This window comes from Rhinopithecus roxellana, chromosome 17, assembly GCF_007565055.1.
Source record: "Rhinopithecus roxellana isolate Shanxi Qingling chromosome 17, ASM756505v1, whole genome shotgun sequence".
Taxonomy (NCBI): Eukaryota; Metazoa; Chordata; class Mammalia; order Primates; family Cercopithecidae; genus Rhinopithecus; species Rhinopithecus roxellana.
In genome coordinates, this window is record NC_044565.1 from 23,567,446 (window position 1) to 23,577,775 (window position 10,330).

A 10,330-nucleotide genomic window follows, 5' to 3' on the forward strand; every position below is an offset into this window, starting at 1 on the left:
AAATACTGGTATTCTCTAACTTAACATGGAGATGCTGAACACTCAGATGTAGCAAATGAAGGAATTTCCAGTGAGCCATTTAGGTATGCGGGTGATAAAAACTTAAGACTCTATTTTATCCTCAAGAAAAATCTTAATTCACTGCTTGAAATTCTACCAGTTTTTTTTTGGGGGGGGGGATGGAGCCTCCCTCCTGTCGCCAGGCTGGAGTGCAATGGCGCAACCTCAGCTCACTGCAACCTCCACCTCCCGGGTTCAAGTGATTCTCCTTCCTCAGCCTCCCGAGTAGCTGGGATTACAGGCATGCGCCACCATGCCCAGCTAATTTTTGTATTTTTAGTAGAGACAGGGTTTCGCCATGTTGGCCAGGCTGGTCTTGAACTCCTGCCCTCAGGTGATCCACCCGCCTCGGCCTCCCAAAGTGTTAGGATTACAGGCATGTGCCACTGTGCCCAGCCAATTATATCAGTTTCTTAAACAAATTTATTGATCACTTACCATGGACCAGACTAAGAACATATACTAAGAGGCTCTGTGTTTTTAATGTGCTAAGAACTGTGTTAAGAACATATATTAAAAGCCTCTGACTTCCAGGGTCATTAAACCAAAAATCTTACATTAAAATTAAAAACACTACTAGGAAAACTTAGGGATTAGTACCCTCATGTTTAGCCAAGGTTTGCCTGACTGGAAAAATGGGAGTTTGGGTTGAGGGAGGTAGAAACAAGAGAAGACTTTTACAGTATGACTACTTTGAGGAAGAGTTTCTTGGATGGGGTGTTTTAGTGAGGGATACAAGGCAAAATAAGTCATAAATGTAATAGTTAAGAGTTGAGGACAGGCCAGGCGCTGTGGCTCACATCTGTAATCCTAGCACTTTGGGAGGCCGAGCTGAGCGGATCACCTCAGGTCAGGAGTTCGAGACCAGCTTGGCAAACATGGTGAAACCCCGTCTCTACTAAAACTACAAAAATGAGCCGGGCGTGGTGCCCACCTGTAATGTCAGCTACTTGGGAGGGTGAGGCAGGAGAATGGCTTGAACCCAGGAGGTGGAGGTTGCAGTGAGCCTAGATCGCACCACCGCACTCCAGCCTTGCAGCCTGGGTGACAAAGTGAGACTCCATCTCAAAAAATTAAAAAGTTAAGTGGTCAGATGCTTCTGGCAGTTTTTAAAATTAAACATTTTCAAACGAAGAATATTAAGTTTACATTATAAAACACGAGCAGTGCCTTAACCCAAAATGCTGATGGCTGTCGTAGCTAAGAGGCAAGGGGGAAGAGACTCCACCAACACAGTGAGGCTAGTTTTGTAGGGAGTATTCATCTACAGATACAATCTTTCCTAAAACAAAGGTCATGCACTAATTGCTACGTCCTATTGAAAAGATACTTTTTGAGCCTCAAGAATACAGAAAAGAAATTTCAAGGTTACTAACAGATTAACTGACAATCTATTAAGAAAACAAGTGCAATCACATTTCCAATATAGATAAGAAATAGCAACTTAGAAGTGGAAAAATTTTGGAGGTGAAAAAAACAACGACATCGTACTTCAGAGCAACTTCATTATCTAGAAAGCTGCAAAGAGAAACCTAAAATTGCATTTTTAATGCATGGAGCTCACAAACTGCCAGTATTCCAAGAATATAAACAAAAAGCTATGTCATCCAAGAAAAAACAAAAAGCTATGTCAAGAACTCATTGAGCTTTTCTCTTTCCAAGAAATGCCAACAAAGGCAGGATCAACTCATCCGATAATACTCTGAAAAACAAAGAACGCAGTGGGGGAAGCCACACGACAAAGAAAATATCCACGCTCCGATAATTTAACGCTAACTCTAAAAATTCTCTGTAAATATGTTAGGGCATTTATCAATTGTTGCTTCATAAAAACGGCCCGCTCGTTCAATACCATGTCAATCACAACAGTAGCAAACGACTATAAAAATAATATTAAATCAATTTCCCCTCAATTGATATATCCCTTCTGGGTGAGATTTCCAAATCCTTGGAGTGTCTGGTTAGGCTTTTTGGTCGGTGGGGGCTACAGAAGGAAAGCCAGAGGTTAAAGAAAAATGCTTGGCTTTTTTCCAATGGCAACTGCAAGAATAAAGTTTACCGCACTGAAAATGAGTACAAGCAGCCTCAGGGGGGAAAAAAAATCTTATCACCGAGAAGAAAATGAAAGGAAGAATTTCAATAGGAAATCAAAAGTAAAATTAAAGGAAGACGACTGTAAAGATAAGAAGAGGTTAATTAAAAAGGGGGAGAAGCGGGAAAAGAGAAGGAAAGAAAGCATAGGACAAAAGGAAGGTTCGACAAGTTCTAAAAAGAGATCTGAATGAAAAAGTCTTTTCTCCAGGTCTAAGACCACAGAGGGCCCGCGGCGAGAGCAAAGGTCAAGCAATGGTGTAGCTAAAGTGAAGGGATTAATTGAAAGGGTTGAGACCGGTCTCCCTTCACCTTGTCCTCTCACAGATTGGGTCTTGGTTCTAAGCATCCAGGTGCATGCTAAGGAAACAAAAACCACGATATCGCGGTGTTCACGGAGAACAATAGGCTGGGAGCGGCGCAGGCCCGAGGCCTTCCCTCCGGGACGACCACCATCCCGCCTCCCTCATCGCTGCCCCAGACTCACAGAGTCTTGGGCATCTCGTCCTCCATGGCTGCTGCTGTCGCGGCGCCGCCTCCGGGTCCAACTCCCTGCCCTTCACTACCTCCTAAATCGTTTGAGCGGTTATGGCTACGGGATAGCGGGGTTTCTCGGCTGACCAAAGGTTACTCCGCCTCCTTCTCCGGCGGCAATTACACTAAACCGCCCGGCCCAGCGGGAACAATGAAGCCCCAATACAAGATGGCGGCGAGCCGGGCGCCTAGGAGCACCCAGGGAAGTTACCCGGGCCGCGCAGGCGCAGAATAATCTTGCACTCTCAACCTCCCGGCAGCCAGGCTACACCTTAATCCATAGGTTCACTTGTTGCGCAGCCGCTCTTCCACCCGACGCTAGGGACGTCTCAGGCTGCGCAGGCGCAAGGATTAACTACTTCAAGACTTGCGTGAACTTTTTTGTCTTCTGACTGCGGATTCTAGTGTTTCGACCGCGAGTTATAATGGAGTGGAAACCTCCAGGGACAGTAAAAAGCCTAAATCTTTCCAAAAGAGGAAAGATATATAAAGACTCTTCAAGCTATCTGGTTTTTATAAAGAGTATTCAAGCTATTTGGTTTTTGGAGAGCGAGAAGCAAAAGCCTCCTGCGCCGCCCGGGAATCGAACCCGGGTCGCAAGAATGGGAATCTTGCATGATACCACTACACCAGCGGCGCTGTTGGCATGCAGGGCCGCCAGAGTATTTTAGGAGGAAGTAAAAGCAGACGTTGGTTTTCATGTGAAAAGAATTGTCATGTATTATTTATTAATTTAAGAGTAAAAGTTTATTGACAGTCTATAATCTTGTTTTCCAGTAACATAATTTATTTTCTCTCATCCCAAACATGGGAATGGATGTTTCAACTTTGTACAGAAAAAAAATTTCAATTTAAAATGTTTACTTAAGATTAAGAAAAAAGAAAAAAGTTTTACTTTAAAAAGTAAGGATTTTATTAAGAATTTGCCTCGTTGGTGCTAGCCAAATTTTTGAGAGCAGGGAAGATATTTCCAGATGCCAGATTTTTACTTATATTTGCATTTCTTCCGTGTATTGAATGCACATTGAAAACAGAATTTCAGAAATATCTGTTTAGGCCAGGGCAGTGGCTCACGCCCGTTATCCCAGCACTTTGGGAGGCTGAGGCGGGCGGATCACCTGAAATCAGGAGTTCGAGACCAGCCTGACCAACATGACGAAACCCTGTGTCTACCAAAAATACAAAAATTAGCCTGGCATGGTGGTGGGCACCCGTAATCCCAATTACTCAGGAGGCTGAGGCAGGAGAATCGCTTGAATCCGGGAGGCAGAGATTGCAGTATCTTGACATTGCACTCCAGCCTGGGCAATAGAGCGAGGATCCTTCTCAAAAAACAAACAAACAAAAAACCACTATTTAACGCAAATTGGTCACAAGAATCTTAAAAGTAAACAAGTCAAAAGATACATAAACTTCAATCCAACTTTAGGAGGCAGAGAAATTAGAGCTCTGAAATGTGGCTCAGTATACTCAGTATGCATTTCATATTGCTTATTACATATATGTCACTAAAGTAATCCTATAGGAATCTATCCTACAGAAATAAAAGAATTAAATTATAAAGATTTATGTGCCAAGATACAACTAGTTGCAGCATTGTTTGTGGTAGAAAAAAATGGAGTAACCTGAATATCCATCAATGCCACTTGTGGTAATTTATTCAGTTTACACCGAATATGTGTGGAACTTTTTCTTTTTCTTTTCTTTCTTTCTTTCTTTCTTTCTTTCTTTCTTTCTTTCTTTTTTTTTTTGAGACAGTCTCGCTCTGTCTCCCAGACCAGAGTGCAGTGGCACAGTCTTGGCTCACTGCAACCTCTGTCTCCTGGGTTCAAGCGATTCTCCTGCCTCAGCCTCCCCAGTAGCTGAGATTACAGACGTGAGCCACCACCTAAATTAGCCTAGCTAATTTTTGTATTTTAGTAGAGACAGGGTTTCACCATGTTGGCCAGGCTGGTCTTGAACTCCTGACCTCAGGTGATCCGCCTACCTCAGCCTCCCAAAGTGCTGAGATTATAGCCATGAGCTGCTGCCCCTGGCCAGAACATTCATTTTATGGACTATTTTGCAGCTATTGAAAAGCTGTTAATCAGATCTGCAGTGTTGAACTGGAAAATATCTATGATGTAAGTTTAAGTTGTAGAAATATTTTTTTAAACATAGGAGAATCTACACATCGAAAAATGTGATGTCGCCCGAGTGGGGCAGCTCACGCCTGTAATTCCAGTCTTTGGGAGGCTGAGGTGGGCAGATCATTTGAGCCAGGAGTTCAAGATCAGCCTGGCCAACATGGAGAAACCCCATGTCTACTTTAAAATACAAAAATTAGCCAGGTGTGGTGGTGCATGTCTGTAATCCCAGCTATTTAGGAGGCTGAGGCAGGAGAACCACTTGAAGCCGGGAGTCAGAGGTTGCAGTGCGCCCCTGGGCAACAGAGCAAGACTCCTCAAAAACAAAACAAAACACCAAAAAAACCAAAAAACAAAAACGTGATGTCCTCTTTAAAGTAGTTTGTTCAGACTGGATACACTCTGGATTTTCATTTTTTGGAATTGTCTTTAGAGTCTCTGGCACATTCTTCAGATTATTTTCAAAGATACCAAGTACTAGTCTTTTGATGGTGAATAAAACAAATGTTAATGGTGGTTGGTATTTTTAAAACACCTTTTTGGGACATCCATATAAAGTGTTTTTCAGTTTAATAGTTTTTAGTTTATTCACAGAGGTGTGTGTGCAAGAATCACCACAATCAATTTTATAACATTTTCTTCACCTCAGAAAGGAAACCCTTAGCAATTAGCAGTCACTCCTTGACCCTCATCCCATTCCATGTCCCAGCCACTAGTCTTTCTGCCCCTATAGATTTGCCTATTCTAGACATTTCATATAAATGGAAGCATGCAATATATGGTTTCTTGTGACTGACTTATTTCACTTAACATTATGCTTTTCAGGGTCATCCATGTTGTAACATGTATCATTACTTCATTCCTTTTTATTCCCAAATAAAACTCCATTATATGGATGTTGCACAAGTACTTATTTATTTATTTATTTGAGAAGAGTCTTACTCTGTCTCCCAGGCTGGAGTGCAATGGCACAATCTTGGCTCACCGCAACCTCTGCCTCCTGGGTTCAAGCGATTCTCCTGCCTCAGCCTCCTGAGTAGGTGGGATTACAGGTGCCCACCACCACCCCCAGCTAATTTTTGTATTTTTAGTAGAGATGGGGTTTCACCATGTTGGCCAGGCTGGTCTCGAACTCCTGATCTCAGGTGATCTGCCCGCCTCAGCCTCCCTAAATGCTAGGATTACAGGTGTAAGCCACTGCTCCCAGCCGTACTTTTTTTTTAAGTAGAGTAGTTTTTCAGTTACAAAAGTAAAACGTGCTTAGTGTTACAAACGAAATGGATACATAAGGAAAATATTAAAAATGTATCTTCTTCCCCTTCTGGAGGTAAGTAATATTAATAGATTCATCTGTAATGTTCCACATTTTACTCTGTACAGATGCACATGTATACACTTGGGATTTTTAGGGTTTTTTTTGTTTTTTGTTTTTTGTTTTTACAGAGTGTCATCCAGAGTGACAGTGTCTCGGCTCACTGTGAACTCTGTTTCCTGGGCTCAAGCAATGCTTCTGCCTCAGCCTCCAGAGTAGTTGGGATTACAGGTGTAAGCCACCACAACTGGCTAATTTTTTTTTTTTTTTTTTTTTTTTTTTTTTTTTACAGAGTTTCGCTCTTGTTACCCAGGCTGGAGTGCAACAGCATGATCTTGGCTCACTACAACCTCCACCTCCCGGGTTCAAGCAATTCTCCTGCCTCAGCCTCCCGAGTAGCTGGGATTACAGGCATGTGCCACCATGCCCAGCTAATTTTGTATTTTTAGTAGAGATGGAGTTTCTCCTTGTTGGTTAGGCTGGTCTCGAACTCCCGACCTTAGATAGTCTGCCCATCTCAGCCTCCCAAAGTGCTGGGATTACAGGCATGAGCCACTACGCCTGGCCCTTTTTTTTTTTTTTTTTTTTTTTTTTTTTTTTTTTTTTTTTTTTTTTAAATGTGGTTGCACCAGGCCGGGCACGGTGCTGTAATCCCAGCACTTTGGGAGGCCGAGGTGGGCGGATCACCTGAGATCAGGATTTTGTAGACCATCCTGGCCAACATGACGAAACCCCATCTCTACTAAAAATACAAAAACAATTAGCTGGGTGTAGTGGCAGGCGCCTGTAGTTCCAGCTACTCAGGAGGCTGAGGCTGGAGAATCACTTGAAACTGGAAGATGGAGGTTGCAGTGAGCCGAGATTGCGCCACTACACTCCAGCCTGCCTGGAGTTTTGCGAAAGAGCGAAACTCCATCTCAAAAAGAAAAAAAAAAAGTGGTTACACTATAGGTATTACTTGACAACTTTTTGTTTTTTTGTTTGTTTTTGAGACAAAGTCTCATTCTGTTGCGCAGGCTGGAGTGCAGTGGCCTGATCTCTGCTCACTGCAACCTCTGCCTCCCAGGTTGAAGCGATTTTCCTGCCTCAGCCTGCCTAGTAGCTGGGATTACAGGCGTGGGCCACCACGCCCCGCTAATTTTTGCATTTTTAGTAGAGACGGGGTGTCACCATTTGGCCTGTCTGGTCTCGAACTCCTGACCTCAAGTGATCCACCCGCCTCGGCCTCCCAAAATGCTGGGATTATGGGTGTGAGCCACTGTGCCCGGCTTCAGGGTCTCACTCTGTTGCATAGGCTGGAGTGCAGTGGCAGTGATCTTGACTCACTGCTGTCTCTGCCTCCCAGGCTCAGGTGTTTCTGCCACCTTAGCTTCCTAAGTAGCTGGGACTACAGGCGCGTGCCACCATGCCTGGCTATTTTTTTTTTTTTTTTTTTTGAGATGGAGTTTCACTCTTGTTGCCCAGGCTGGAGTGCAATGGCTTGATCCCAGCTCACTGCAACTTCCACCTCCCGGGTTCAAGCAATTCTCCTGCCTCAGCCTCCTGAGTAGCTGATATTACAGGCACCCACCACCACGCCCGGCCAATTTTTGTATTTTTAGTAGAGATGAAGTTTCACCATATTGGCCAGGCTGGTCTCGAATTCCTGACCTCAGGTCATCTGCCTGCCTCGGCCTCCCAAAGTGCTGGGATTACAGGCATGACACACCGTACCTGGCCCAGCCCGGCTAATTTTTGTATTCTTTGTAGAGATGGAAGTCTCACTTTGTTGCCCAGATTGGTCTCAAATTGCTGGGCTCAAGAGATTCACCAGCGTTGGCCTCCCAAAGTGTTAGAATTACAGGCGTGAGCCACTGCGCCCAGTCCTGGCCTAATAGTTTTTTAATAGTTGCAAAATCATACATCGAATGAAAGTTCCACAATGTATTGGATGGTAAATTGAATAAATTACCATAGTGACATTGATGGATATTCAGGTTACTACTTTTAAAAAACCTATTGTATTACAAATAATGTTGCAGCTGTATCCTGGTTCATATATCTTTTTTTTTTTTTTTTTTTTTTTTGGAGGTTGGGGGCAGAATCTCCCTGTGTGCCCAGTCTGGAATGCAGTGCCGTGATCACTACTCACCTCAGCCTCTACCCTCCGGGCTCAGGTGATCCTCCTGCCTCAGCCTCCTGGGTAGCTAGGACTACAGGTGCACACCACCATGCCAGGCTAATTTTTTTAATATTTTTTCATATAGATGGGGTTTTGCCATTTTACTCATGCTGGTCTTGAACCCTGGGCTCAAACCATCCGCCCACCCTGGCCTCCCAAAGTGCTGGGATTACAGGTGTGAGCCACTGAGCCCAGCCTCTTTCTCGAAGTTTAACTTTATTTTGTATCCAACCTATTTTCCCCTCATCTATATTGATATTCATGTTCATGTACTAGTTATTCTTTTTTGTTTGTTTGGGTGAAGTATTGTAATTACAGAAATGAGATCATTTTATACCCATCATGCAATCACAAGCTTTTCTCAACTGATAATACTAGGACATTAGTTATAGACCCAATTTTTTTTTTTTTTGAGACAGAGTCTCACTCTGTCACCCAGGTTGGAGTGCAGTGGCATAATCTTGGCTCACTGCAACCCCTGTCTCCTGGGTTCAAGCAATTCTCCTGCCTCAGCCTCCTGAGTAGCTGGGATTACAGGTGTGCACCACCACGCCTGGCTAATTTTTATATTTTTATTAGAGACAGAGTTTCACCATGTTGGCCAGCCTGGTCTCGAACTCCTGACCTCAGATGATCTGCCTGCTCCGGCCTCCCAAAGTGCTGGAATTACACGTGTGAGCCACTGCACCAAGCCCCAGCATTCTTTTTTTTTTTTTTTTTTTGAGACGGAGTCTTGCTCTGTCGCCCGGGCTGGAGTGCAGTGGCCGGATCTCAGCTCACTGCAAGCTCCGCCTCCCGGGTTCACGCCATTCTCCTGCCTCAGCCTCCCGAGTAGCTGGGAATACAGGCGCCCGCCAGGTCGCCCGGCTAGTTTTTTGTATTTTTAGTAGAGACGGGGTTTCACCATGTTAGCCAGGATGGTCTTGATCTCCTGACCTCGTGATCCACCCGTCTCGGCCTCCCAAAGTGCTGGGATTACAGGCTTGAGCCACCGTGCCCGGCCCTTTTTTTTTATTTTTTAGTTTTTGAGACCAGCCTGTCAGGTTGGAGTGCAGTGGCACGATCTCAGCTCACTGCAACCTCGGCCTCCCAAGTTCAAGTGATTCTCCTGCCTCAACCTCCCAAGTAGGTGGGATTACAGGCATGCACCACCATGCCCAGCTAATTTTTGTATTCTTAGTAGAGGCAGCATTTTGCCATGTTGGCCAGGCTGGTCTTGAACTCCTGACCTCAGATATTCTGTCCGCCTCTGTCTCCCAGAGTGCTGGGATTACAGGAGTGAGCCACGGTGCCTGGCTTCTTTTTAATGCATGCATAATGTTCTACTGTATGGTATGTAGGGGAGAAAAAAAAGTTTTCCTCTACACTTCTGAGTTTTTGGTTGTGATAGACCCCTGTAACAAAAGACAGATTAACAAGAAGAAAACAAACAGGACCAGGCATGGTAGCTCATGCCTGTAATCCCAACACTTTGGGAGTCCAGAGTTCCAGACCAGCCTGGGCAATATGGCAAAAAACCATCTCTACAAAAAGTGTAAAAATTAGCTGGACATGGTAGTGGATGCCTGTGGTCCCAGCTACTCTACTCTGGTGGCTGAGGTGGGTGGATCGTTTGAGCCCAGGAGCAGGAGGTTGCAGTGAGCCGTGATTGTGCCATTGCACTTCAGCCTGGGTGACAGAGCGAAGCCATCTCAAAATAAATAAATGAAAGAAAGAAGAAAAAAAGAAAAACAGAAATTTAAAAACATGTACGTCATGTATTCAAAAGAGAGACCAGGGAAATGAGCGAATCTCCAAGAGGTGGCTTTGAATTCAGGATTATACAGCATCTTCAAAAAAGAACAGCATATGTTTAGAGAAGTGTTAAGAGAGCCAGGCGCAGTGGTCACACCTGTAATTCCAGCACTTTGGGAGGCCAAGGCGGGAGGATCACCTGAGGTTGGGAGTTCAAGACCAGCCTAACCAACATGGAGCAACCCCATCTCTACTAAAAATACAAAATTAGCCGGGTGTGGTGGTGCGTGCCTGTAATCCCAGCTACTCAGG

General features: G+C 44.4%; 1 protein-coding gene and 1 non-coding gene across 10 annotated transcripts in view; both read right to left on the bottom strand.

Moving 5' to 3' along the window:
- The window catches only part of TIA1 (TIA1 cytotoxic granule associated RNA binding protein), a 35,907-nt gene extending 32,961 nt beyond the window's left edge, over positions 1-2,946 (bottom strand). For 2 of the 9 annotated variants that reach the window (XR_004054284.1, XR_004054283.1), the window contains exon 1: positions 2,639-2,927. Coding sequence is in view for 5 of the 9 variants with exons in the window: in XM_030920959.1 (XP_030776819.1) it covers positions 2,639-2,664 (26 nt within the window). In the remaining 4 variants the exon portion in view is untranslated. Of the gene's footprint in view, positions 1-2,638 lie in introns of all 9 variants that reach the window. The other 7 variants (XM_030920959.1, XM_010361893.2, XM_010361892.2 and 4 more) reach the window with 5 other exon arrangements.
- A 307-nt stretch (positions 2,947-3,253) lies between these two features.
- Positions 3,254-3,324, bottom strand: TRNAG-CCC. Its single transcript has one exon. It is a non-coding gene; the product is annotated as a tRNA-Gly (tRNA).
- Between the last annotated feature and the right edge of the window lie 7,006 nt (positions 3,325-10,330).